This window comes from Melanerpes formicivorus, unplaced genomic scaffold, assembly GCF_026170545.1.
Source record: "Melanerpes formicivorus ecotype bairdi unplaced genomic scaffold, bMelFor1.0.p_v2 SCAF_77, whole genome shotgun sequence".
Taxonomy (NCBI): Eukaryota; Metazoa; Chordata; class Aves; order Piciformes; family Picidae; genus Melanerpes; species Melanerpes formicivorus.
Window position 1 is genome coordinate 2,310,732 of NW_027142429.1, and position 26,344 is coordinate 2,337,075.

General features: G+C 56.7%; 1 protein-coding gene across 1 annotated transcript in view; it reads left to right on the forward strand.

Annotated features, from left to right (window-relative positions):
* Positions 1-26,344, forward strand: part of PNPLA7 (patatin like phospholipase domain containing 7) — a 165,306-nt gene that overhangs the window by 97,985 nt on the left and 40,977 nt on the right. The window contains 6 exon segments of the mRNA XM_068164175.1: positions 6,056-6,116; positions 12,452-12,601; positions 24,936-24,999; positions 25,500-25,521; positions 25,523-25,603; positions 25,605-25,670. Of these exon segments, the coding sequence (XP_068020276.1) occupies positions 6,056-6,116; positions 12,452-12,601; positions 24,936-24,999; positions 25,500-25,521; positions 25,523-25,603; positions 25,605-25,670 (444 nt within the window).

Sequence of the window (26,344 nt, forward strand, 5' to 3'; positions counted from 1 at the left end):
CAGTGTCCAGTCCAACAGGGGCTCCTCTTGTGCTGGGGGCAGTGTTGGGGGCTGGGTGGCAGACTGCACCCCCTGAGGGCTGGAAACTCAGAGTTCAAAACTCAGTGCTCAGCAAGAGCTAAAGGCTGGGGGCAAGAGGCTGGGGCCAGGGACAGGCCAAGGGGCACAAACTGGAACCCAGGAGGTTCCATCTGGAGCAACTTCTTTGGTGTGAGGCTGCTGGAGGCCTGGAGCAGGCTGCCCAGAGAGGTTGTGGAGTCTCCTTGTGTGGAGAGCTTCCAACCACCCCTGGGCATTGTGCTCCTGGGCAGGCTGCTGTGGGTGCCCTGCTGGAGCAGGGGGTTGGACTGGATGGTCTCCAGAGGTCCCTTCTGGCCTCACCATGCTGGGAGCCTGTGATTCTTCCAAGTCCATCTGGTTTTCCCAGCAGTGTTGCCACAGTCCCTGCCTTCCCCATGCCCAACCCCTGGCTGCCAATTCCCAGAGCTTGTCCCACAACACACAGCTAAATAGCTTGGGTGGGAATGATGAGTGGCTGCTGAATCACTGCCCAGATGTCTGCTCCAAGGCACCAGCCTTGCTCCTGCCTCCATCTCCTCTGGGCATGCTGGGAATCACAGTTTACCTTCAATCTCTGTCTGAAACCTCCCAGCTAATCTCTGCTTGCTTCCTCTTCCTCCCTAAGCCAGCCCCCTCCATGCAACTCCTGGGCCACTCCTGGGTCCCCTGGCTTTTTGCCCTACCCTCTTGGGCTGCATTGAGCAGTGATGCTCCTTCTCATGCCCTGTCACTGGAGGGGTTAGAGCAGAGGTGCCTGGAAACCTGAGGGGTGATGCTGGTTTGGAATGGTTTGGAGAAGGCTTGGGGGTGACCTTGTTGCTGTCTGCAACTACCTGAGGGGAGGTTGTAGCCAGGTGGGGGTTGGTCTCTTCTCCCAGGCAAGCAGCACCAGAACAAGAGGACACAGTCTCAAGCTGTGCCAGGGGAGGTTTGGACTGGAGGTGGGGAGAAAGTTGTTCACTGAGAGAGTTGTTAGCCATTGGGATGTGCTGCCCAGGGAGGTGGTGGAGTCCCCATCCCTGGAGGTGTTCCAGAGGGGATTGGATGTGGCACTTGGAGCCATGGTTTAGCTGTCAGGAGGTGTTGGGTGACAGCTTGGACTTGATGATCTCTCAGGTCTTTTCCAGCCTTGTTGATTCTATGATTCCATGGTTCTGTTCTATGATTCTATGAATGGGAGCTTGTGGCTGCCCCCTCCCTGGGGGTGCTGGAGGTCAGGCTGGATGAGGCTAGCTGAGAGGTGTCCCTGCCCCTGGTGGGGAGGTTGGAGCAGCTGATCTCTGAGCTTCCCTTTCCCCCCCAGCCATCCTGTGACTCTGGGGGGTGGGAGGTCACCCCAGATGCTCTCCACTGGTGGGAGCTGCTTGGGGCTCCCTGCACTGCAATGGCTGTGGGTTGCTGTGATCAGATGTGGCTCAGTTGGTAGCACATCAGACCCTTCATGGGAAGGTTGTGAGTTCAAGCCTGCAGTGGGCAGTGGTGTCCTCCCTGCTCTGGTCATGAGGTCTGTGGTGACAGGTTGGACTGGATGATCTTTGAGGTCTCTTCCAACCTTGGTGATACTGATCCTGATCCCTGGGGGTGCTGTGGCTGAAGGGGTCTGGTTTGCAGTGGCTGCTCCCTCAGAGGGCTGGGCAAGTCCCTCCTCAAGGAAAACACTGCCTGGCTCTGGGAGGCAGGCTGGGGCTGGGGCTGTAAAAGCCCATGGAAATTTGTGGACCTTCTCTGGAGGTGCTGGAAGGTGTCCAGAGAAGGGCCAGGAGGATGAGCAGAGGGCTGGAGCTGCTCTGCTGTGAGGACAGACTGAAGGAGTTGGGGCTGTTCAGTCTGGAGAAGAGAAGGCTCCCAGGTGACCTCATTGTGGCCTTCCAGTATCTCAAGGGTTGAGGCCCTGTCCCTGGAGGTATCATAATATCAGTCAGGGTTGGAAGGGACCACAAGGATCAGCCAGTTCCAACCCCCCTGCCATGGGCAGGGACACCCCACACTAGATCAGCCTGGCCACAGCCTCAGCCAGCCTGGCCTTAAACACCTCCAGGGACAGGGCCCCAACCACCTCCCTGCACAACCCATTCCAGGGCTTCACCACTCTCATGGGAAAGAACTTCCTCCTCCCCTCCAGCCTCAATCTCCCCACCTCCAGCTTCATTCCATTCCCCCTAGTCCTATCACTGCCTGAGATCCTGAGCAGTCCCTCCCCAGCCTTCCTGGAGCCCCCTTCAGATCCTGAAAGGCCACAATGAGGTCACCTGGGAGCCTTCTCTTCTCCAGACTGAACAGCCCCAACTCCTTCAGTCTGTCCTCACAGCAGAGCAGCTCCAGCCCTCTGCTCATCCTCCTGGCCCTGCTCTGGACACCTTCCAGCACCTCCAGATCCCTCTTGCCATAGGGGCTCCAAAACTGGAGGCAGGACTCCAGGTGGGGTCTCCCCAGAGCTGAGCAGAGGGGGAGAATCACCTCCCTTGCCCTGCTGGCCACACTTCTGCTGCTGCAGCCCAGGCTCTGGTTGGCTTTCTGGGCTGCAAGTGCACACTGAGAGCTCCTGGTGAGCTTCTCCTCCCCCAGCACCCCCAAGTCTCTCTCCTCAGGGCTGCTTTCCAGCCAGTCCCTGCCCAGCCTGCATTTGTGCCTGAGATTACCTCGACCCAGCTGCAGGACCCTGCACTTGCTCTTATTGAACCTCCTGAGGTTGGCTTGTGCCCACCTCTCCAGCCTGTCCAGGTCCCTCTGGATGGATCCCTTCCCTCCAGCTGTCTGCTGCACCACACAGAGGTGTTTAAGGTCAGGCTGGATGAGGCTCTGGCCAGGCTGATCTAGTGTGGGGTGTCCCTGCCCATGGCAGGGGGGTTGGAAGTGGCTGATCCTTGTGGTCCCTTCCAACCCTGACTGATACTCTGATACTATGACACTATGAAATTTCAGGGCAGTTCTTAGCTCTGATCCCAAAGTGTTGCCTGCAGGTTGCCATGGCTGCAGCAGAGTGACTCATCCTGTTAGGGTTGGCAATTTGCTTGTCTGACAAAGTCACCAGGGAAATAATATTTCCATATCTATAGGTTCCAAGGCTGTAAGATCTGCTCTGGCAAACACCACAACTGCTATTTCCTGGCAATAGGAGCAGCCAACTGGAAAATGAGACCAGTAGGTTCTATACTTAGGGCTGTCATTAACCTTGGGCATTAGGCTTTCAACTGAGGTGGAGCTCAGCTGTCTGGAAAGCAAGGGGAGTGGAGGTGAAAGTTATAAATACAGGAGCTGGGTTTGGGAAGCAATTAAAATTCCAGCATTTGAGGTGTTGCAGAGGTGTCAAAGGCTCCTGACACCTTCCAGAGCTGCTTGAGCAAAGTCCTGGGGTGCAGATGCAGGTTGTACTGCCTCCAGTCCTGGTGTCCCCAGCACAGGAAGGACCTGGAGCTGCTGGAGCAGGTGCAGAGGAGGACAGAAAGATGATCAGAGGGATGGAGAACATCCCCTGTGGGGACAGGCTGGGAGAGTTGGGGCTGTTCAGCATGGAGAAGAGGAGGCTCCAGGCAGACCTCAGAGCAGCCTCCCAGTACCTGAAGGGCTCCAGGAGAGCTGGGGAGGGACTCTGGACAAGGGCTGGGAGTGCCAGGATGAGGAACAATGGCTTTGAGCTGGGAGAGAGGAGACTGAGACTGGAGATCTTGACAGGCTGGACATGATGGCATTTAACAGTCCTAGTGCCAGGTTCTGCACTTTGGCCACAGCAACCCCAGACAGTGCTACAGGCTGAGAACAGTGGCTGAGAGCAGCCAGGTAGAGAGGGACCTGGGGGTACTGGGTGAGGGTAGGCTGAACATGAGCCAGCAGTGTGCCCAGGTGGCCAAGAAGGCCAATGGCCTCCTGGCCTGCATCAGGAAGAGTGTGGCCAGCAGGAGCAGGGAAGTCCTTGTGCCCTGTGCTCAGCACTGCTTAGGCCACACCTTGAGTCCTGTGTCCAGTTCTGGGCTCCTCAGTTTAAGAAGGACATTGAGAGACTTGAAGGTGTCCAGAGAAGGGCAAGAAAGCTGGGGAGGGGTCTGGAGCACAGCCCTGTGAGGAGAGGCTGAGGGAGCTGGGGTTGCTTAGCCTGGAGAAGAGGAGGCTCAGGGGAGACCTTCTTGCTCTCTCCAACTCCCTGCAGGGAGGTTGTAGCCAGGTGGGGGTTGGTCTCTTCTCCCAGGCAGCCAGCACCAGAACAAGAGGCCACAGTCTCAAGCTGTGCCAGGGGAGGTTTAGGCTGGAGGTGAGGAGAAAGTTCTTCCCAGAGAGAGTTGTTAGCCATTGGAATGTGCTGCCCAGGGAGGTGGTGGAGTCCCCATCCCTGGAGGTGTTCCAGAGGGGATTGGATGTGGCACTTGGTGCCATGGTTTAGCTGTCAGGAGGTTTTGGGTGAGAGGTTGGACTGGATGATCTCTGAGGTCTTTTCCAACCTTATTGATTCTGTGGGATGAGTTAGAAACTCTTTGCAGTGAGGCTGGGGAGACTCTGGCACAGGCTGCCCAGGGAGGCTGTGGCTGCCTCCTGCCTGGAGGTGTTGGAGGCCAGGCTGGATGAGGCCTTGAGCAAGCTGGGCTGGGGGGAGGTGTCCCTGCCCATGGAACTGGATGCTCTTTAAGGCTCCTTCCAACCCAAAGCATTCTGTGGTTCTGTTTTACTGAGGATGCCTTCTTTTGGTTCTGGTCAGTGTTCTCTGGGCTCAGGTGGCCAGATCCTGGGGGGCATCTGGGGGCTCTGTTTGAGTACAGACTTGAGCTGTTCAGTCCGAAGCTGGCGATGTGCAGTGGCCACTGACCAGGGAGGTGGCTGCTGGGGTACAAGCACGCTGCAGAGAGGAACAAGGAGACTGGAAAGTCAATTTGGTGCTTCCCCAAATGCTGAGATTGTCCTTCTGCTCTCAGAGCAGCTGAAAGCCTGCCTGGGTAGGGCCTTTGTGGAGCTTTCTTGGCTTTCCAGTTTAGAGTAACACAAGGTGAGACATCACCTTGAGCACTGCGTCCAGTTCTGGGCTCCCCAGTTCAAGAGGGGCAGGGATCTGCTGGAGAGAGTCCAAGGGAGGGCTGAGGTTTAGTTTGGAGGTTAGGAGGAAGTTCTGCACAGGGAGAGAGATTGGCCATGGGAATGTGCTGCCCAGGGAGGTGGTGGAGTCCCCATCCCTGGAGGTGTTCAGGAGGAGAATTGATAGGGTGCTTGGTGCCATGGGTTAGTTGATTAGATGGTGTTGGATGATAGGTTGGACACAATGATCTTGAAGGTCTCTTCCAACCTGGTCTGGTCCATTCCATTCCATTCCATTCCATTCCATTCCATTCCATTCCATTCCATTCCATTCCATTCCATTCCATTCCATTCCATTCCATTCCATTCCATTCCATTCCATTCCATTCCATTCCATGATGCTGAAGGGACTGCAGCACTGCCTGGGGAGGAGAGGCTGAGAGCCCTGGGGCTGTTCAGTCTGGAGAGGAGAAGACTGAGAGGGATCTGATCAATGGCTATCAATAGCTGAGGGCTGGGGGTCAGGAGGGAGGGGACAGGGACAGGCTCTGCTCACTGTGCCCTGGGATAGGACAAGGAGCAATGGATGTAAGCTGCAGCACAGGAGGTTCCACCTCAGCATGAGGAGGAACTTATTCCCTGTGAGGCTCCCAGAGCCCTGGAGCAGGCTGCCCAGAGAGGTTGTGGAGTCTCCTTCTCTGGAGCCTTTCCAGCCCCATCTGGATGTGTTCCTGTGTGCCCTGTGCTGGGTTCTATGCTCCTGCTCTGGCAGGGGGGGTGGGGGTTGGACTGGATGATCTCTTTGGGTCCCTTCCAGCCCCTGACATCCTGTGATCCTGTGAGGAGATCCCAAGGAGAGCAGCCCTGGCTCTCAACTCCAGTCCCTCTTTGGTTCAACCTGAGATACCAGGAGCTTGGAAGACTCCAACCCAGGGCACTGAGTTTGGTGCATGGCTGCCTGAATGCTGATTTCCTTTCCTGTCTCTCCCACTGCCAGGTTGTGACCAGACTGATTCATTTGCTGGGGGAGAAGATTCTGGGCAGTCTTCAGCAGGGAGGTAAGGCTCATCCTGGACTCCTCCCATTGATGCTGCTGTGTCCTTAGAGCTGGATTCCCTCCCTGGAGCCAGATTGCCTTCCTTGGGGCTGGATTCCCCTCCCTGGAGCTGGATTCCTCTCCCTGGAGCCAGATTTCCTTCCTTGGGGCTGGATTCCCCTCCCTGGAGCTGGATTCCCCTCCTTGGAGCTGAATTCCCCTCCCTGAAGCTGGATTCCTCTCCCTGGAGCCATATTTCCTTCCTTGAGGCTTGATTCCGTTCCCTGGAGCCAGATTTCCCCTCCCTGGAGCCAGATTCCCTTCCCTGGGGCTTGATTCCCCTCCCTGGAGCCAGATTTCCTTCCTTGGGGCTTGATTTTGCTCCCTGGAGCTGGATTCCCCTCCCTGGAGCTGGATTTCCTTCCTTGGGGCTGGATTCCCCTCCTTGGAGCTGGTTTTCCTTCCCTGGAGCCAGATTTCCTTCCTTGGGGCTTGATTCCCCTCCCTGGAGCCAGATTTCCCCTCCCTGGAGCCAGACTTCCTTCCTTGGGCTTGATTCCCCTCCCTGGAGCCAGATTTCCCCTCCCTGGAGCCAGATTTCCTTCATTGGGCTTGATTCCTCTCCCTGGAGACAGATTTCCCCTCCCTGGAGCCAGACTTCCTTCCTTGGGCTTGATTCCCCTCCCTGGAGCCAGATTTCCCCTCCCTGGAGCCAGATTCCCTTCCATGGGGCTTGATTCCCCTCCCTGGAGCCACATTTCCCCTCCCTGGAGCCAGACTTCCTTCATTGGGCTTGATTCCCCTCCCTGGAGCCAGATTTCCCCTCCCTGGAGCCAGATTCCCTTCCATGGGGCTTGATTCCCCTCCCTGGAGCCACATTTCCCCTCCCTGGAGCCAGATTTCCCCTCCCTGGAGCCAGATTTCCTTCAATGGGCTTGATTCCTCTCCCTGGAGCCAGATTTCCCCTCCCTGGAGCCAGATTTCCTTCAATGGGCTTGATTCCCCTCCCTGGAGCCACATTTCCCCTCCCTGGAGCCAGATTTCCCCTCCCTGGAGCCAGATTTCCTTCAATGGGCTTGATTCCTCTCCCTGGAGCCAGATTTCCCCTCCCTGGAGCCAGACTTCCTTCCTTGGGCTTGATTCCCCTCCCTGGAGCCAGATTTCCCCTCCCTGGAGCCAGATTCCCTTCCATGGGGCTTGATTCCCCTCCCTGGAGCCACATTTCCCCTCCCTGGAGCCAGATTTCCTTCCTTGGGGCTTGATTCCCCTCCCTGGAACCAAAATTCCCCTCCCTGGAGCTGGATTCCCTTCCCTGGGGCTTGATTCCCCTCCCTGCAGCCAGCTTTGCCTTGCTAAATCAGGAAGCAGAAAGGCTGTGCCTGGAAAGAGACTTTGTGGGCAGCTAGGTGAGCTGCTGGCACGAGGGGGTGGTGGCTTTATAGAATCCCAGATTCCCAGAATGGCTCAGGTTGGAAGGGGCCTTACAGATCCTCTGCTCCAGCCTCCCTGCCATGGGCAGGAACAGCTCTCAAGTAGACTTGGCTGCTCAAACAACTTGGCCTTAAATCATAGAATCATTAAGGGTGGAAAAGGCCTTTAAGAACATAGAGTCCAGCCCTGGCAGAACTACCATGAGCACTAACCTGTATCCTGAAGTGCCATGGCCACAGGTTTCTGGAACACCTCCAGGGATGAGGACTCCACCACCTCCCTGGGCAGCCTCTTCCATTCTCTGAGCACTCTTGCAGCACAGGAATTTTTCCTCATCTCCAACCCAAACCTCCCCTGGCACAACTCACATCCATTTTCTTCTCATCCTATCACTTACAGAATCATAGAATCAATAAGGTTGGAAAAGACCTCAAAGATCATCAAGTCCAACCTGGCACCCTGCACCTCATGACTAGACCATGGCACCAAGTGCCACATCCAATCCCCTCTTGAACACCTCCAGGGATGGGGGACTCCACCACCTCCCTGGGCAGCACATTCCCATGGCCAATCTCTCTTCCTGGGAAGAAGTTTCTCCTCACCTCCAGCCTAAACCTCCCCTGGCACAGCTTGAGACTGTGTCCTCTTGTTCTGGGGCTGCTTGCCTGGGAGAAGAGACCAACCCCCCACCTGGCTACAACCTCCCCTGCAGGGAGTTGGAGAGAGCAAGAAGGTCTCCCCCTGAGCCTCCTCTTCTGCAGGCTAAGCACCCCAGCTCCCTCAGCCTCTCCTCACAGGGCTGTGCTCCAGACCCCTCCCAGCTTTCTTGCCCTTCTCTGGACACCTTCAAGTCTCTCAATGTCCTTCTTAAACCTGAGGAGCCCAGAACTGGACACAGGACTCCAGGTGTGGCCTAAGCAGTGCTGAGCACAGGGCACAAGGACTCTCCCTGCTCCTGCTGGCCACACTTTTCCTGACGCAGGCCAGGATGCCATTGGCCTTCTTGCCCCCCCTGGGCACTTGTTACGTGGGAGAAGGAGGCCAACACCAGCCCTCACCCCAACCTCCTTTCAGGGAGCTGTACAGAGCAATGAGGTCCTCTCCTCAGCCTCTTCTTCTCCACACTAAACCACCCCAGCTCCCTCATCTCCCTCCTTGTATGACTCTGCCCTCCAAACCCCTTCCCAGCCTCACTGCTCTTCTCTGGGCACCCTGCAGGACCTCAAAGTCTTTCTTACACTGTGGTACCCAGGACTGACCTCAGCTCTCAAGCTGTGGTGTGCACAATGTGGTGGGTTGGTGCTTTATTTTTAGCTGGATCATGGTTAATGAAGTGTGGGAATAGAACACTTTGCAACTGAGAGGCCACAGATGTGCAGGGGAAGTTGCCTTGGAAGGTCTTGCAAGGGAAGGGCTCCAAGGGAGCCCTGAAATAGCAGCTGTAGTTGGCTTGGCTCAGGTAGTCCTGCTGGGTGGCATCTGCCTGCAGGCTGACTTCATGTGTCCAGATTTGCATCATCCTGATGAGGAGGCTGAGGGGAAGAGCTCTGCCCTGGCTTGGGTCTGGAGCTCAGTGTATGTGGGCAGAGACAAAAATGAAGCATTTTAGAATAGAATAGAATTAACCAGGTTGGAAAAGACCTCAGAGATCATCCAGGCCAACCTATCACCCAGCACCATCTGAGCAACTCAACCATGGCCACCAAGGGCCTGATCCAATCCCCTCTTGAACACCCTCAGGGATGGAGACTCCACCGCCTCCCTGGGCAGCACATTCCCATGGCCAATCTCTCTTGCTGGGAAGAATTTCTTCCTCACCTCCAGCCTGAACCTCCCCTGGCACAGCTTGAGACTGTGTCCTCTTGTTCTGGGGCTGGGTGCCTGGGAGAAGAGCCCAACCCCCACCTGGCTACAACCTCCCTGCAGGGAGTTGGAGAGAGCAAGAAGGTCTCCCCTGAGCCTCCTCTTCTCCAGGCTAAGCAACCCCGGCTCCCTCAGCCTCTCCTCACAGGGCTGTGCTCCAGACCCCTCCCCAGCTTTCTTGCCCTTCTCTGGGCTCCCCAGTTCAACAGAGGACAGGGAACAACTGCAGAGAGTCCAACAGAGGCTACAGAGATGCTGGGGGGCCTGGAACAGTCTGCCCAGAGAGCCTGGAAGAAGAGCACAGCCCCAGAGGGGAGCTGAGCAATGCTCAGCAAGAGCTAAAGGCTGGGGCGCAAGAGGCTGGGGGCCAGACTTCTGCTCAGTGGTGCCCAGGGACAGGACCAGGGGCACTGGGCACAAACTGGAACCCAGGAGGTTCCATCTGAGCAGGGAGGAGAAACTTCTTTGGTGTGAGGCCTGCTGGAGGCCTGGAGCAGGCTGCCAGAGAGGTTGTGGAGTCTCCTTGTGTGGAGAGCTTCCAGCCCTCCCTGGGCATTGTGCTCCTGGGCAGGCTGCTGTGGGTGCTTTGCTTTTAGCAAGGGAGAATGGACTGGATGATCTCCAGAGGTCCCCTTCTGGCCTCTCCAATCCTGGGAGCCCCTTTGACTGACTCCTCCAAGTCAATCTGGATTCCCCAGCAGAGTGTTGCCTTCCCCATGCCCAACCCCTGGCTGCCAGTTCCCCCTGGGGATGATGGCCCTGAAGGCTCTGTGCCAGCTGAAAAAGCCTTTGTGCCCTCAGGCAGAGCCTGCCAGTGCCAGGGGAAATGGGACCGCATGGACCTGGGAGGAAATTAGTGACAGTATCTGGAGCTCAGTCAGAGAATCAGCATTGAAGTTCTGAGGAGGGAAGGACTGGTGGAGATGAAAGGAGTTGAGCAGTGATGTGCAACTGTTTGAACCTACCAAATATCCTCTTGAAGATCACTGAAAAGAGTAGGGGGGGGGGGGGGGGGGAAGTGTTGGATGTTCTGTGCAGAGCTATTTTAGGGACTGGAAATGAGTTCCTTTGTGTCCTGCAGTGTGCTGTCAGTCTTGCATCCCACACTTGGAAGGAGTTTTCATGTCAAGTCCACCTCCATATGTCCATCTCAGGAATCCAAAATGCTTTTGCTGGGGGAAAGGAGAGAATGAGGATGTTAAATCCTGACTGAGATGGCACTGAGTACCTGGAGCTGGGTGTCAGCTGCAGAGTTAGGGCTGGCTGGGAAAAGGAAATTGCATCAGAAGGAAGGAGCAGCTTGAGGAGCAGCACACTCCTTCATTTTTCTCCTGTTTCTGGAGCTGTCCTAGGAAACAAGATGAAGACCATCTTGCTTACAGGGGAGGCTGTGGATGTCCCTCCCTGGAGGTGCTCAAGGCCAGGTTGGGTGAGGCCTTGGGCAGCCACAGCTGGCTGAGATCCATCCCTGCCCAGGGGGGCCTTGGGGTAGATAACCTTGGAGTAGATGAGGGGATTGAGTCTATCACCAGTAAATGTGCAGATAACAGCAAGCTGGGGGCAGGAGTCGATTGCTGGAGGGCAGAGAGGCTCTGCAGAGGGACCTGGACAGGCTGGGCAGATGGGCAGAGGCCAAGGGCAGGAGATTGAACACATCCAAGTGCCAGGGGCTGCACTTTGGCCACAACAACCCCAGGCAGGGGCTTGGCCATCTCTGGAGGCCCCTTCCAACACCTTCCATGCTGGGGTTCTGTGGGCAGGGCCTTGAACAGCCAGCTCTACTGGCAGGTGTCTTTGCTCGTGGCAGGGGGGCTGGGAGGAGGAGATCTTGGAGGTGTCTTTCAGCCCAAACCTTCTGGAATGCTTTGGTGGTGATCAGAGGTCTGGGGGGTTGGTTGTTTTTTGTGGTGAAGGTCAGCTCCTTGGTGAGCTCAGTCAGGTGCCTGCTCAAAGTGGTGGCTGCTCAGAGTGCTTCACAGTGCCCCTGTGTCTTCTCCTTAACAGGGTCAGGTCAGTGCTCATTGCCCTGAGCCTGTTCCTGCCACCCAGGGCCGTGCCTGACTCCTCCTCACCTGCTGTGCCAGCAGCCAAATTGGTGGGGACTGAGCTCTCACACAATGGGTTGGGTTGGAAGGGGACCGTCAAAGATCATCCAGCCCCAACCCCCTGCCCATGGGCAGGGACCACCTCCCCCCCCAGCCCAGCTTGCTCAAGGCCTCATCCAGCCTGGCCTTCAGCACCTCCAGGCAGGAGGCAGCCACAGCCTCCCTGGGCAACCCTGTGCCAGAGGTCTCCCCAGCCTCACTCTCAACAATTTCTTCATCTCCACTCTCAATCTCCCCCCTCAAGCCATTGTTCCTCATCCTGCCACTCGCAGTCCTTGTCCAAAGACCCTCCCCAGCTTTCTTGTAGTCTTTTGCAGAACAAGAGGACACAGTCTCAAAGCTGTGCCAGGGGAGTTTTAGGCTGGATGTTAGGAAGAAGTTCTTCATAGAGAGAGAGATTGGCCATGGGAATGTGCTGCCCAGGGAGGTGGTGGAGTCCCCATCCCTGGAGGTGTTTAGGAAGAGCCTGGCTGAGGCCCTTGGTGCCATGGTTGAGTTGCTCAGAAGGTGCTGGGTGATAGGTTGGACTGGATCGATCTCCAAGGTCTTTTCCAATCCCTTCCCTTCCCTTTCCCCTTCCCTTCCCTTCCCCTTCCTTCCCTTCCCTTCCCTTCCCTTCCCTTCCTTCCCTTCCCTTCCCTTCCCTTCCCTTCCCTTCCCTTCCCTTCCCTTCCCTTCCCTTCCCTTCCCTTCCCTTCCCTTCCCTTCCCTTCCCTTCCCTTCCCTTCCCTTCCCCTTCTCCCTTCCCTTCCCTTCCCTTCCCGAGGGCTGCTCTAAGGCCTTCCAACCTCTTCAGAGTGACCCATGTGGGAACTCTTCCCTTTGCTGTGCCCTGGAGGATGTTGCACTGCTCTTGCTTTGGTCAGTGACTCTTCCCTTGCTGCCTGACAGTTGAAGACAAAGCAATGGCACTGAGCTCTGGAGCCAGCTGATGACACAAGTGGCTCTTTCCCAACAGGTCATCCTCTGGGCCTGCACAGCTCCAGCAGCAAGTGGGATGCTGGGAATCCTGCCAGCAACCTCTCCACAGTGGCCATCATGCCAGTGTCTGAGGAGGTGCCACTGACAGCCTTCACCCTGGAGCTCAAGCATGCCCTGAGTGCTGTGGGTAAGGAGAGCTGGGGGGCTGGAGAGAGGTGCTGGGGGCTGGAGAGAGGTGCTGGGGGCTGGTGTGGGGAAGGGAGCTGGGGTCAGGTGTGGGGAAGGGGAGCTGGGGGCTGGAGAGAGGTGCTGGGGACTGGTGTGGGGAAGGGAGCTGGGGTCAGGGTGTGGGGAAGGGAGCTGGGAGCTGGGTGTGGGGAAGGGGAGCTGGGGGCTGGAGAGAGGTAACTGGGGGCTGGTGTGGGGAAGGGGAGCTGGGGGCTGGTGTGGGGAAGGGGAGCTGGGGGCTGATGTGGGGAAGGGGAGCTGGGGGCTGGTGTGGGGAAGGGGAGCTGGGGGCTGGTGTGGGGAAAGGGGAGCTGGGGGCTGATGTGGGGAAGGGAGCTGGGGGCTGGGGAAGGGGAGCTGGGGGCTGACTGTGGGGAAGGGAGCTGGGGGCTGAGAGAGGAGCTGGGGGCAGGTGTGGGGAAGGGGAGCTGGGGGCTGGAGAGGGGAGCTGGGGGCTGGAGAGAGGTGCTGGGGGGCTGGTGTGGGGAAGGGGAGCTGGGGGCAGGTGTGGGGAAGGGGAGCTGGGTGTTACTTGGTGACAGGCAGAAATGCTGCTCATCTCTTCAGGGAGGTGTGGGCAGGGAGCTGCTGGTGGTTACAGGTGGATTGATGCTGCATTAGGGCAGCAGGGGTACAGCAGTGCTCAGGAGAAGCCTTCCCTTGGCCTCTTGCTGCTCTGTGCACGTCCCCAAGGTGTATTTCCTTTGAGTGGAAAACTCTGTGGCTGTAATGCCTCAGCAATAGGAAGCAGCCTGTGTGGCCTCTTGCCTTGCTGCCATCAGCACTCCTTGTGCTGCTGGCACTTGAGGGCACAGATCCCACCAGCAGTGCACCTTCCCCTGGAGCCTGCCTGAGAGTCTGATTCTTTCTCTTTGGCATAGGAGCCTCTGTGAGGTTCCTCAGCTGAACCTCTTCAGCCAGCAAAGGGTTCCCTGCACAGTTTTTATTGCAGTGAGTGGTAGATGTGAAACTTGATGGAAGAGGCTTGGGGAGGAGCTCCAGGTTGGCACTGGAAGCCCAAAGTGAAGGCTCAAATCACTGCCCTGCTTGTTGCCCAGCTTGTTTGTCTGTCCTCCTGCTCACACAGCTATGTACCCAACTCCCAGCTGAGCCAGAAAGTGCTGTATGCTCTGCTGCAGCTCTGAGTTCCAGTTGCTCACAAGCCCCAGTCAGTACTTCCTGATTCAGTGCACATTCAGGGTCTGCCATTCCCTGAGCAGCCTCTGCTCCTCCCCATGCACTGTCACAGACCTCTGGAGTCACAGAATCACACAACTGGCAGGGTTGGGAAGGGACCTCAAGGCTCAGCCAGTCCCAACCCCCCTGCCATGGGCAGGGACACCTCACACCACAGCAGGTTGCTCACAGCCACATCCAGCCTGGCTGCAAACACCTCCAGGGATGAGGCTTCCACCACCTCCCTGAGGAGAAGAGCCTGAGGGAGATGAGGGCTCTGGAGCTTGGAGAGCAGGAGCCTGAGGGTGACCTCACTGCTGGTGATGAAGATGTGCAGGGTGAGTGCCCAGAGGCTGGAGCCAGGCTCTGCTGGGGGATGCCCAATGCCAGCACAAGGGGCAGTGGTGGGAAGCTGAGGCAGAGGAAGTGCCATGGAACCTTGAGGCTTCCCACCAGCTCCCTGGGCAACCTGTGCCAGTCCTCCTCACCACCCTCATGGGGAAGAACTCCTTCCTAAGTCCATCTCCTGCAGGCCTTCCAGGGCTGTCAGTCTGCTCTCTCTTAGCTTCTTGTTGTGAAGAGCACAGGGTGCATGGTGCTGGAGGTGGAACCACTGCCACCTGGCTTTGTGGCTTTCTGACCTTTGCTGTGTATCTGGAGCTGACACCATCCTGCTTAGACACACTTCCAGGGGAACAGATGCAGGAAGAAGCTGCTGCTCGCCTCTTGAACCTTCTGAGGCATGAACTTGGGTGCAGCTGGGAGAGTTGGGGCTGTTCAGCCTGCAGAAGAGAAGGCTCCAGGGAGACCTCAGAGCAGCCTCCCAGTACCTGAAGGGCTCCAGGAGAGCTGGGAATGGACTTTGAACAAGGGCTGGGAGTGCCAGGCTGAGGAACAATGGCTTCAAACTAGAGAAGGTCATGAGGTCTGTGGTGCCAGGTTGGGCTTGATGATCTTTGGGGTCTCTTCCAACCTTGGTGATTCTGTGGAGAGCAGATTTAGATTGGATGTTAGGAACAATTCCTTTGCTATGAGGGTGCTGGAGCACTGGCACAGGTTGCCCAGGGAGGTGGTTGGGGCCCCATCCCTGGAGGTATTCAAGGTGAGGCTTGGTGAGGCCCTGGGCAACCTGATCTGGTGGAGGAGGTCCCTGCTGACCGTGGGGAGGTCAGACTGCATGACCTTTGGAGGTGCCTTCTGACCTGGCCCATTCTGTGACTCTAGTGGTGGAGGCATGGTCCAGCCAGAATGAATCTGTGGGCATGTGAAGGTTCCTCTTACTCTGAGAAGGCAGCAGAATTGTACACCCAAAACCAGAGCCCAGCTCCCAGCCACAGCTCTGTTGCTAATGGGTGCCTCTTAGGGCCTGCTTCCAGCTTGTTTTTGATGTGTGACAGCACTCTCAGCTTGTAAACAAACAAAGAGGACTTCAGGAGCACTGCTCAGGGTAAAAATAACTCCTCTGGCTGAAAGCAGCAAGGCTGTGACAATGCAGGGCCTTTGCTGGCATCACTTGGCCTTGCTGGTTCACCCTCTGTCCAGAGAAGGGCCAGGAGGATGAGCAGAGGGCTGGAGCTCCTCTCCTATGGGGACAAAACTGAGAGAGTTGGGGCTGTGCAGGCTGGAGAGGAGAAGGCTCCAAGGAGACCTCATTGTGGCCTTCCAGGATCTGCAGGGGGCTGCAAGGGTCATAGAATCACAGAATTGTCAGGGTTGGAAGGGACCTCAAGGATCATCCAGCTCCAACCCCCCCTGCCATGGGCAGGGACACCTCAGCTTGCTCAGAGCCACAGCCAGCCTGGCCTTAAACTCCTCCAGGGTTTTTAAAGCTGGGGAGGGACCTTGTAGGGTGTCAGGGAGTGATAGGAGCGGGGGGGATGGAGCAGAACTAGAAGTGGGGGAGATTGAGATTGGATGTGAGGAAGAAGTTGTTCCCCATGAGGGTGGTGAGAGCCTGGCACAGGTTGCCCAGGGAGCTGGTGGAAGCCTCAGGTTCCATGGCACTTCCTCTGCCTCAGCTTCCACCACTGCCCCTTGTGCTGGCATTGGGCATCCCCCCAGCAGAGCCTGGCCCCAGCCTCTGGGCACTCACCCTGCACAGCTTCACCACCAGCAGTGAGGTCACCCTCAGGCTCCTGCTCTCCAAGCTCCAGAGCCCTCAGCTCCCTCAGGCTCTGCTCATGAGGAAGATGTTCCACTGCCTTCATCATCTCTGTGGCTCTGTGCTGGACTCTCAAACAGTTCCCTGAGGTCCCTCTTGATCTGAGAGCCCAGAACTGGACACAGCTTGTGGCCTCAGCAGGGCAGAATAGAGAGGGAGGAGAACCTCTCTCACCCTACTGACCCTTCTAATCCAGCCCAGAATGGCATTGGCCTTCTTGGCCACATTTAAGTTTAGTTTCAGACTGCCCTGGTGTTCACCTGACCCTTAGAAGCCTCTCCATGTCTGGGGGAGCTGAAACCTTCTGTGCCAGGCTTTGCATCAGGGCCCTGGTGAGCAGCTGGTGTGGTGGAGCTCCCTGCCTCTGCCACCTGAGCCCTTCCCAGCCCCTGCCTTTCAAACTGGCTAATTAGCACTTGGGGGTTGGGGTGGGAGCTGTGATTAAACCTTAAACCTAGTTCTGGAAATGAGAGGTGTTCCTGAAATGCCTGAGGAGGCCTAAGAGAAAATCCTTCTGTCAAGGAGGTCTCCTCCTGTGTGTTTGTTGCTGATCTTGCAGCCAGAGGCTCTGCTGGCTGGATTGGCTGCTGTTAGCATATGGTTGTTGTTTTACCCTTTTGGTCCCCCCAGAACCACCTCTTTGTGCCTTGTAAGTTGTGATCAGATGTTGTGATTTCACACTTGGCTGAACTCCTCATCCCTCTCATTTCGTTGCTCTGGGCTTGGAATTGTGCTCCAGAGCCAGTGGAGTGGAGCCCTGGTGCGTGGGGGGCAAGCAGCTTGGTTTGGGCTTTCCTCTGCAGCTTGGTCTGTTGCTTTGGAAAGGTCATCCTCTCCCTCTCACTGCTGACTTAGATGAGCATTGCAGTGGTGCCTTGAGTCCCCCTGCTGCAAGTTGGAGGACAGAGGATAGAGGAAATGAGGTCAGTTGATGATAAACTCAACAGGAGCTGGCAGTGGTCACTTACAGCCCAGAGGGCAACCATTGTCCCAGGCTACAGCACATGAATAGATTAACCAGGTTGGGAAAGACCTTTGAGATCATCCAGTCCAACCTCTCACCCTAGCACCATCTGAGCAACTAAACCATGGCTCCAAGTGCCTCATCCAAGCTCCTCCTAAACACCTCCAGGGATGGGGACTCCACCACCTCCCCGGGCAGCACATCCCAATGGCCAATCTCTCTTGCTGGGAGGAATTTCTTCCTAACATCCAACTTAAACCTCATCTCCAACCCAAACCCCCCCCTGGCACAACTCACATCCATTTCTTCTCATCCTATCATTTATAGAATCATAGAATCAATAAGGTTGGAAAAGACCTCAAAGATCATCAAGTCCAAGCTGTCACCCAACACCTCCTGACAACTAGACCATGGCTCCAAGTGCCACATCCAATCCCCTCTTGAACACCTCCAGGGATGGGGGACTCCACCACCTCCCTGGGCAGCACATTCCCATGGCCAATCTCTCTTGCTGGGAAGAATTTCTTGCTCATCTCCAGCCTGAACCTCCCCTGGCACAGCTTGAGACTGTGTCCTCTTGTTCTGGTGCTGGGTGCCTGGGAGAAGAGACCAACCCCCACCTGGCTACAACCTCCCCTGCAGGGAGTTGGAGAGAGCAAGAAGGTCTCCCCTGAGCCTCCTCTTCTCTCCAGGGCTAAGCAACCCCAGCTCCCTCAGCCTCTCCTCACAGGGCTGTGCTCCAGACCTCTCCCCAGCTTTCTTGCCCTTCTCTGGACACCTTCAAGCCTCTCAATGTCCTTCTTAAACTGAGGAGCCCAGAACTGGACACAGGACTCCAGGTGTGGCCTCAGCAGTGCAGAGTACAGGGCACAATGACCTCCCTGGAGGATGTGGGCTAGAGAGGTGTCCATCAGCAGGGGAGGATTGCTCCCAGCCCGGCTGCAGGGCCGTGGAGCGGGAGAGTCGCCTGCTCTGCTGCGGCCGCCTGCCCTCAGCAATCCTGCTCAGCCTTCCTGGTGCCTGTTGGTATGAGCAATACTTTCCCCCCCCTTCATCCTGGTGGAGCTGAGAACATCTCTGATCTAAAAGCTCTTCTGCAGCATTCAGGATTTGCCTGGATGGGGTTTTTTTGTGTTCTTGTTCTGAGAGCAGCTAAATGCCAGCCACGTGGCTGGCTGCGTTCTGCTTCTGCAGGAGCCCTCTCATCATACAGACTGTGCTCAAGAGGGCCTCAGATCCAGCAGCTGTTTCCCTCTCCTTCCTTTCTGCCTTTTATATGTGAGCTTGCTTTTCATCCCTCTAAATGTGGAATGCATTGCAAAGCTCCTCAGATGCCTTCAGCAAGAATTTGTTGGAGCTTCTGATTGTGCTTCTGCCTGGATGTCCTTTAGGATAGAATAGAATTAAGTAGGTTGGAAAGGAGCTTTGAGATCATGGAGTCCAACCTCTCACCCAAGCACCATCTGATCAACTCAACCATGGCACCAAGGGCCTCAGCCAGGCTCTTCTTAAACACTTCCAGGGATGGGGACTCCACCACCTCCCTGGGCAGCACATTCCCATGGCCAATCTCTCTTGCTGGGAAGAATTTGTTCCTCACATCCAACCTGAACCTCCCCTGGCACAGCTTGAGACTGTGTCCTCTTGTTTAGGTCTCAAAGAATCCCAGTAGGGTGGGGCTGGGAAGGGGCCTCTGGCATCACCCAGTCCAACTTCCCTGCTCCAGCAGGGGCACCCACAGCAGCTTGCCCAGGAGCACAATGTCCAGCTGGGTTTGGAGCCTCTCCAGAGCAGGAGACTCCACAACCTCTCTGGGCAGCCTGCTCCAGGCCACAGCAGCCTCACACCAGAGAAGTTTCTCCTCCTGTTCAGGTGCAACCTCCTGGGTTCCAGTTTGTGTCTATTGCCTCTTGTCCTGTCCCTGGGCACCACTGAGCAGAGTCTGGCCCCATCCATTGCCCCTCCTCCTGTCCCCACAGGCCCTTCTAAATAGTCCCTCCCCTGTCGGTGCCCTTCACCTATTAAATTGCAGCTCTGAGGTTTCCCAGGGGCTGAACAGCCCCAGCTCTCAGCCTGTCTGCAGAGCAGAGGTGCTCCAGCCCTCTGATCACCTCTTTGTGGACCATAAGAACTCAGGCAGCTGCATTCCCTCTCCCGCATCCCTTAGGAATTTGATGGCATGTGGGAAGAACAATTACCCAGGTGCCATGCATGGGAAGAAGGGAAGTGTTTTGGTGTCCAGGTGTGGTGTTAATGGCTCCTTGCTGGGGCAGATGTGAGTTGGAGGCCTTGCTGAAGGGCTGTCTTGAGCCTTTTCCTGAGTGCATTTATCCTGAGGACTGGAAAGTGGCCAGTGGGATGCCCATCCACGGGAAGGGCTGGATGGAGGAACCTGCAAACTCCAGGCCTGGCAGGCCTGACCTCAGTGCCAGGGAAAGTGATGGAGCAGATCATCTTGGGGGCAATCATTGCACACCTGAAGGATGGCCAAGGGCTCAGGCCCAACCAGCATGGATTTAGGAAGGGCAGGTCCTGCCTCTCCAACCTGATCTCCTTCCAAGCCCAGGTGACTGCCTGGTGGCTGTGGGGCAGGCTGTGGATGGAGTCTGCCTGGACTGCAGCAAGGCCTTTGCCACCATCCCCCACAGCAAACTCCTGGCCAAGCTGTCAGCCCCTGGCTTGGACAGCAGCTCTCTGAGCTGGGTGAGGAACTGGCTGGAGGCTGAGCCCAGAGAGTGGTGGTGAATGGTGCCACAGCCAGCTGGCAGCCAGGCACTAGTGGTGTGCCCCAGGGATCAGTGCTGGGCCCCAGCCTGTTCAATACCTTTATTGATGATCTGGATGAGGGCATTGAGTCCATCATCAGAAAATGTGCAGATGACACCAAGCTGGGAGCAGGAATTGATCTGCTGGAGAGTAGAGAGGCTCTGCAGAAGGACCTCGACAGGCTGGGCAGATGGGCAGAGGCCAACGGGATGGCATTCAACAAGTCCAAGTGCCAGGTGCTGCACTTTGGCCACAGCAACCCCAGGCAGAGCTACAGGCTGGGGTCAGAGTGGCTGAGAGCAGCCAGGCAGAGAGGGACCTGGGGGTACTGGGTGACAGCAGATAAACAAGAGCCAGCAGTGTGCCCAGGTGGCCAAGAAGGCCAAGGGCATCCTGGCCTGCATCAGGAAGAGTGTGGCCAGCAGGAGCAGGGAAGTCCTTGTGCCCTGTGCTCAGCACTGCTGAGGCCACACCTTGAGTCCTGTGTCCAGTTCTGGGCTCCTCAGTTCAAGAAGGACATTGAGAGACTTGAAGGTGTCCAGAGAAGGGCAAGAAAGCTGGGGAGGGGTCTGGAGCACAGCCCTGTGAGGAGAGGCTGAGGGAGCTGGGGTTGCTTAGCCTGCAGAAGAGGAGGCTCAGGGGAGACCTTCTTGCTCTCTGCAACTCCCTGAAGGGAGGTTGTAGCCAGGTGAGGGTTGGTCTCTTCTCCCAGGCAAGCAGCCCCAGAACAAGAGGCCACAGTCTCAAGCTGTGCCAGGGGAGGTTTAGGCTGGAGGTGAGGAGAAAGTTCTTCACTGAGAGTCATTAGCCATTGGGATGTGCTGCCCAGGGAGGTGGTGGAGTCCCCATCCCTGGAGGTGTTCAAGAGGGGATTGGATGTGGCACTTGGTGCCATGGTTTAGTTGTCAGGAGGTGTTGGGTGACAGGTTGGAACTTGATGATCTCTGAGGTCTTTTCCACCCTTACTGATTCTATGACTCTAAGGTGAACTGAACCTCTGGTACTTGCTGCCATCCCCCCCCTCCCCCTCCCCCCCTCCTCTGTCATGGACCTGTAGCTCTGTACTGGAAACCAGATGATTCTGGAGTGCCAGATGAGATGCTTCATGTGGTTTCCCTGTGAATCATGATCCTCTGTGCCTGGGGCAAGGCTGCTACCATGCAGCTTCCTCCCCTGAAGCACATGAAAGCCAGGCTTCAGAATCCCAATGAGTTCACTGAAAGAACAAATCCCCTGGGGGCTGTCACCACATCTGCCAGGAGCATTCCATGAACTGAGCTTGCTGGAGGGGGGCAGAATGGCACTACATCTGCTGTGCTCCAGGGCTCTTCCCCTGCAAGCTGCTGCTCTTTGCAGCCAGAGAGGCACTCAATGTTTAATGTGCCTCATATCACTTCTCCTGGCTTCTGAGCCCTGAGCTGTTCCCCCCATGCCTGCTCCTGCTGCAGGAGAGCAGCCCCTGAGGGTGCAGGGGGCTGCTGGAGGGATGTTCCCCTGATGCCAGCTGCAGCTGCCTGCAAGGCTGATGTCAGGTGTGGAGAGAGCATCACTGGGTGCTGGTGATTGGGCTGCTGAGTGCTTGGAGGCTCAAGCAGGGCCTGGGAGGTGATCTTGTGTTGCCTGAGCTGCCTTGTGTCTGTGCTGTGCATTTCATGGGCAGGGCTGCAGGCTGCAAACATTAATTCTTCAGCACTCAGGTTGGAGCCTTTGTGTGATCTGAGAGTTCTGTGTGCCACAGGAGCCCATAGCTGACTGTTGAGGCTGGAGTCAGAGACTGCTTTGGGTGGAAGAGACCTTTCAGGCCATCAAGTTGAGGTGTAGCTGTCTAAACCAATCTTGCTGGAAGGTTCTCAGTGTGTGTAGCTGTCTGCAGATCCAGGTGGGAATGGAGGGCTGTGCTGCACTGGTGAGGCTGCACCTTGCACACTGGCTTCAGCTTTGGGCCCCTCACTCCAAGAAGGACATTGAGAGGCTGGAGGGAGTCCAGAGGAGGGCAAAGAAAGGTAGGGAAGGGTCTGGAGAACAGAGCTGGAGAGGAGCAGCTGAGGGAGCTGGGGGTGTTGAGTCTGGGGAAGAGGAGGCTGAGGGAGACCTCATTGCTCTCTGCAGCTCCCTGAGAGGAGATTGCAGTGAGATGGGGGTTGGGCTCTCTCTCTAGTCTCAGGTGGTAGGAGAGGAAATGGCCTGAAGTTGTGCCAGGGGAGGGTTTGGTTGGAGATGAGGAACAATTTGTCTGCAGCAAGAGTGGTCAGGAGTTGGCACAGGCTGCCCAGGGAGGTGGTGGAGTCCCCATCCCTGGAGGGGTTCAAGAAAGGTGTGGCCATGGCACTTGGGGCCATGGTCTGGTGGCCATGGTGGTGCTGGGTTGGGGGTTGGACTGGATGACCTTGGAAGGCTTTTCCAACCCAAGCAGCTCCAGGAGTGTGTGAGGAAGGGCACTTAGCACATGCTCTTGGCCACTCCTGCCTGCAGGGGTGGCAGTTCCAGGGCTTGAGAGTGGTTTCTTTCCTTCCTTTGTTGCTGAGCAGTTCAGTGCAAGCCCCACGTTCGGTCCCTGCTGTTTCAGGAGAACACATATGTTGGTGTTCTTGATTGCATTAGTGGAGAGTTAGTTAATTGCTGGTTAATTGGGAGCTTGTGCCAAGCTGGCAGCATGGAGCAGATGGTTGTTATTTCTGAAGCAAAGCAGAGCTGCTTTGGGTGGAGGCATCACCACGTTGTGTGCTGGGGATGAGTAAGGCTCTGGGCATCTTTGTCTTGCTGTGTGAGGCAGGGAGGGGATGCTGGGCAGGTGACTCCTGGCTGTCTGCAGCCCTTGTTTGATCCAGCTTCTGTGAGCTGCTTCATCCCCAAGCAGGGGAGTGGCTTTGTGAAGCCAGATGCCTCCCCAAGGCTCTTTTCATGCTTGGGGTGGCTGTCAGGGGGATGGAGTCAGTCCCTTCTGAGTGATACCCAGTGACAGGATGAGGGGCACAGGGTACACACTGGAACCCAGGTTCCAGCTGAACAGGAGGAGAAACTTCTTTGGCAACAGGCTGGCCAGAGAGGTGCTGGACTCTCCTTCTCTCCAGCCTTTCAAGACCCACCTGGATGTGTTCCTGTGTGCCCTGCCCTGGCTCTACTGCTCTGGCAGGGGGGTTGGACTGGATGATCTGTGGGGGTCCCTTCCAACCCTGTCTGCTATGACTCCATCATTTCCCAGTTGTGTTATGGTTTTCTCAGTGAGAAGTCAGAGCTTGCTTGCATTACCCAAGGTGTTGGTCCATCCCCTACCATTCTGTACTTCAAGGCCTCAGTGGCTGAGGTAGCCCTCACCTTGACTGACATCAAGTTGCACTCCAGCTCCAGAGTCTGCCTCTCCCCTTGCACTGAAGGTCTTCTGGCTGGCAGGGACACTGGGGTGAGTGGTTTCCCCCTCAGGGCATGGTCCCCAGTGTGGCCTTCCAGTATCTGAAGGGGGCTCCAGGAAGGCTGGGGAGGGACTGCTCAGGATCTCAGGTAGGACTATGGGGAATGGAATGAAGCTGGAGGTGGGGAGATTCAGGCTGGAGGGGAGGAGGAAGTTCTTCCCCATGAGAGTGGTGAAGCCCTGGAATGGGTTGTGCAGGGAGGTGGTTGGGGCCCTGTCCCTGGAGGTGTTTAAGCCCAGGCTGGCTGAGGCTCTGGGCAGGCTGATCTAGTGTGGGGTGTCCCTGCCCATGGCAGGGGGGGTTGGAACTGGCTGATCCTTGTGGTCCCTTCCAACCCTGACTGATACTATGATACTATGATACTGCATCAGACCTGCATGGTGCTCCTCTGCCAGCGTTCTTGGACCTCAGTGGCAGGCTGCAGGGAGGTGGACAGCAAAGGCAGAGGTGGAGCAGGCTGTGCTCTCCTCAGCATTAGTCTTTCTTGCTTGACATTTTTATTGCACCTCCTCAGCTCATTTGGCATTCCTGGCTCTTCATCTTTCCCTGCTGAACTGCCACAGCTCTCATAAAGCTTTGCAAGTCACAGAGCCTCCAAGAATATTTGCTCCACATATCACTGCTGCTTAGCTGAGAACTTTGACACCTTAATGAACACAGATGAGAACTCTGTTGCTCAGAGCCTTTCAAGACTCCCCTGCCCTCTCCCATCTCATCTCCATCGTGTGCAGTGGCATCAGTATTGCTTCTGGGAGATCTCTCTTAATTCCTGTGACACCATCCAAAGTCAGGCAAAAGCAGCTGTTTGGGAGGCTGTTTGAATCATAGATCCATGGAATGGGTTGGGTTGGAGGGACCTCAAAGGCCATCCCGTGCCAACCCCCCTGCCATGGGCAGGGACACCTCCCCCCAGCCCAGCTTGCTCAAGGCCTCATCCAGCCTGGCCTTCAACGCCTCCAAGGAGGGGCCTTGGGCAGCCTGTGCCAGAGTCTCCCCAGCCTCACTGCAAAGATTTCTTCCTCCTGTCCACTCTCAGTCTCCCCTCTCCCAGCTCAAAGCCATTGTTCCTCCTCCTGGCACTCCCAGCCCTTGTCCAAAGTCCCTCCCCCAGCTCTCCTGGAGCCCTTCAGGTACTGGAAGGCTGCTCTGAGGTCTCCCTGGAGCCTTCTCCTCTCCAGGCTGAACTGCCCCAACTCCTTCAGCCTGTTCTCCCAGGGGAGGCTCTCCAGCCCTCTGATCATCTTTGTGGCCTCCTCTGGACCTCCTCCCACAGTTCCAGGTCCCTTCTTGTGCTGGGGGGCACCAGAACTGGAGGCAGTGCTGCGGGTTGCTGGTGGAGTGTTGAATGGGAAGCTGCACTGCTGCAGGGAGGTTTGGGGTTCACCTGGGGAGCTAGGTCAGAGCAGGATGACCAAGGGAGCTGTTTCAGTAGGTCAGTGAAATGTCTTTCTTCCTGGAAACCAGATTCCTGGGCTTTCTGTGCTTGCAGCAGGTGCCTGATGTTCTGAGTGGTGTGTCTGTGATGATGCAGCCTGCAGTGAACTCATCCTACCTGACACTGAGCACTGGGATAAAAGGGAGCTTTGTAGGCTGCCAGCAGTGCAGGAACAGAGCTCTGGGACTGTGGGGAATGGGAGGGTGCTGCTGTAGATAAGTGTGAAAATGTTGGTGAAGCCTTTGTGCCACAGCTGTGGTCAGTGCATGGATCCATCATGACCTTGGGAGCTCGTTTGCTGTAGCTGCAGTGTCTCCAGGCAGCTGGGCAGGGGCTGGCTGGCAGCTGCTCACACAGGGAACTTCTCCTTCCCTCTTCCAGGTCCTGCTTTGCTGCTCACCAGTGACAACATCAAGCAGAGGCTTGGGTCTGCTGCGCTGGACAGGTACCTGCCCCATCACACACAGGGGGATGCACAAAGCCCCTCTGCTGGCCTGGCAAAGAGTGGCTGGGGAGAAAACCCCTGGGCCCTGCTGCAGGGTGTGCTCCCACCCACCTGTGCTTGGGTTGAAATTCCACCCCCAAACAGTAACTCTGCCAGCCCAGCTCAGCTGGAAGCAAATGAAGCTTTTTGCAGTACCCTTCCCCTTCCCCTTCCCCTTCCCCTTCCCCTTCCCCTTCCCCTTCCCCTTCCCCTTCCCCTTCCCCTTCCCCTTCCCCTTCCCCTTCCCCTTCCCCTTCCCTTCCCCTTCCCCTTCCCCTTCCCCTTCCCCTTCCCCTTCCCCTTCCCCTTCCCCTTCCCCCCTTCCCCTTCCCCCTCCCCCTCCCCCTCCCCCTCCCCCTCCCCTCCCCCTCCCCTCTATTTTGTGCTTGACTTGTAAGATGCCTCTGCTCTGCAAGAGCTGTGGTGCTAACCAGCCTGCTTTGGTGTGGTCCCTGCCCCAGCATCCACGAGTACCGCCTGACCCAGCTGGCTGGGGCAGCAGGAGGACATCCACCGCATCGTGCTCTACCAGGCCGACAGCAGCCTCACGCCCTGGACCCAGCGCTAGCATCCGCCAGGCCGACTGCATCCTCATCGTGGGCCTGGGGGACCAGGAGCCCACTGTGGGAGAGGTCTGCAGAGAGCCCCTGCCTCCCCCCCATCAACCCCCCACCCCCACACAGAGAGGAGGCTGTCACAGGCAGCACTGTCCTTGGGTTCAATACCCACTGAGGTGTAAAGATGAGAGGGTTCCTGAGCAGCACTCTGCTCAGCATGGGGGAGGCCACACCTTGGGTACTGGCATCAGCTTTGGGGCCCCTCACTCCAAGAAGGACATGGAGAGGCTGGAGGGAGGACAGAAAAGGGCAAAGAAAGGTAGGGAAGGGTCTGGAGAACAGGGATGGGGAGGAGCAGTTGAGGGAACTGGGGGTGTTGAGTCTGTAAAAGAGGAGGCTAAGGGGAGAGCTCATTGCTGTCCACAGCTCCCTGAGAGGAGGCTGCAGTGAGCTGGGGGTTGGGCTCTTCTCACATGCAACAAGTGACAGGACAAGAGGAGATGGCCTCAAGTTTTGCCATGGGAGATTCAGGTTGGTTACCAGGAAAAATTCCTTCCCAGCAAGGGTTCTCAGGCACTGGAAGAGGCTGCCCAGGGAGGTGGTGGAGTCCCCATCCCTGAAGGGATTTAAAAGCCTCATGGATGTGGTGCTGAGGGATGTGGTTTAGAGGCAGTGGCTTAGCAGCAGTGGTGGATTGTGAGCTCTGGGTGAGTGGTTAGACTTGGTGAGCTCAAAGGTCTCTTCCAAGC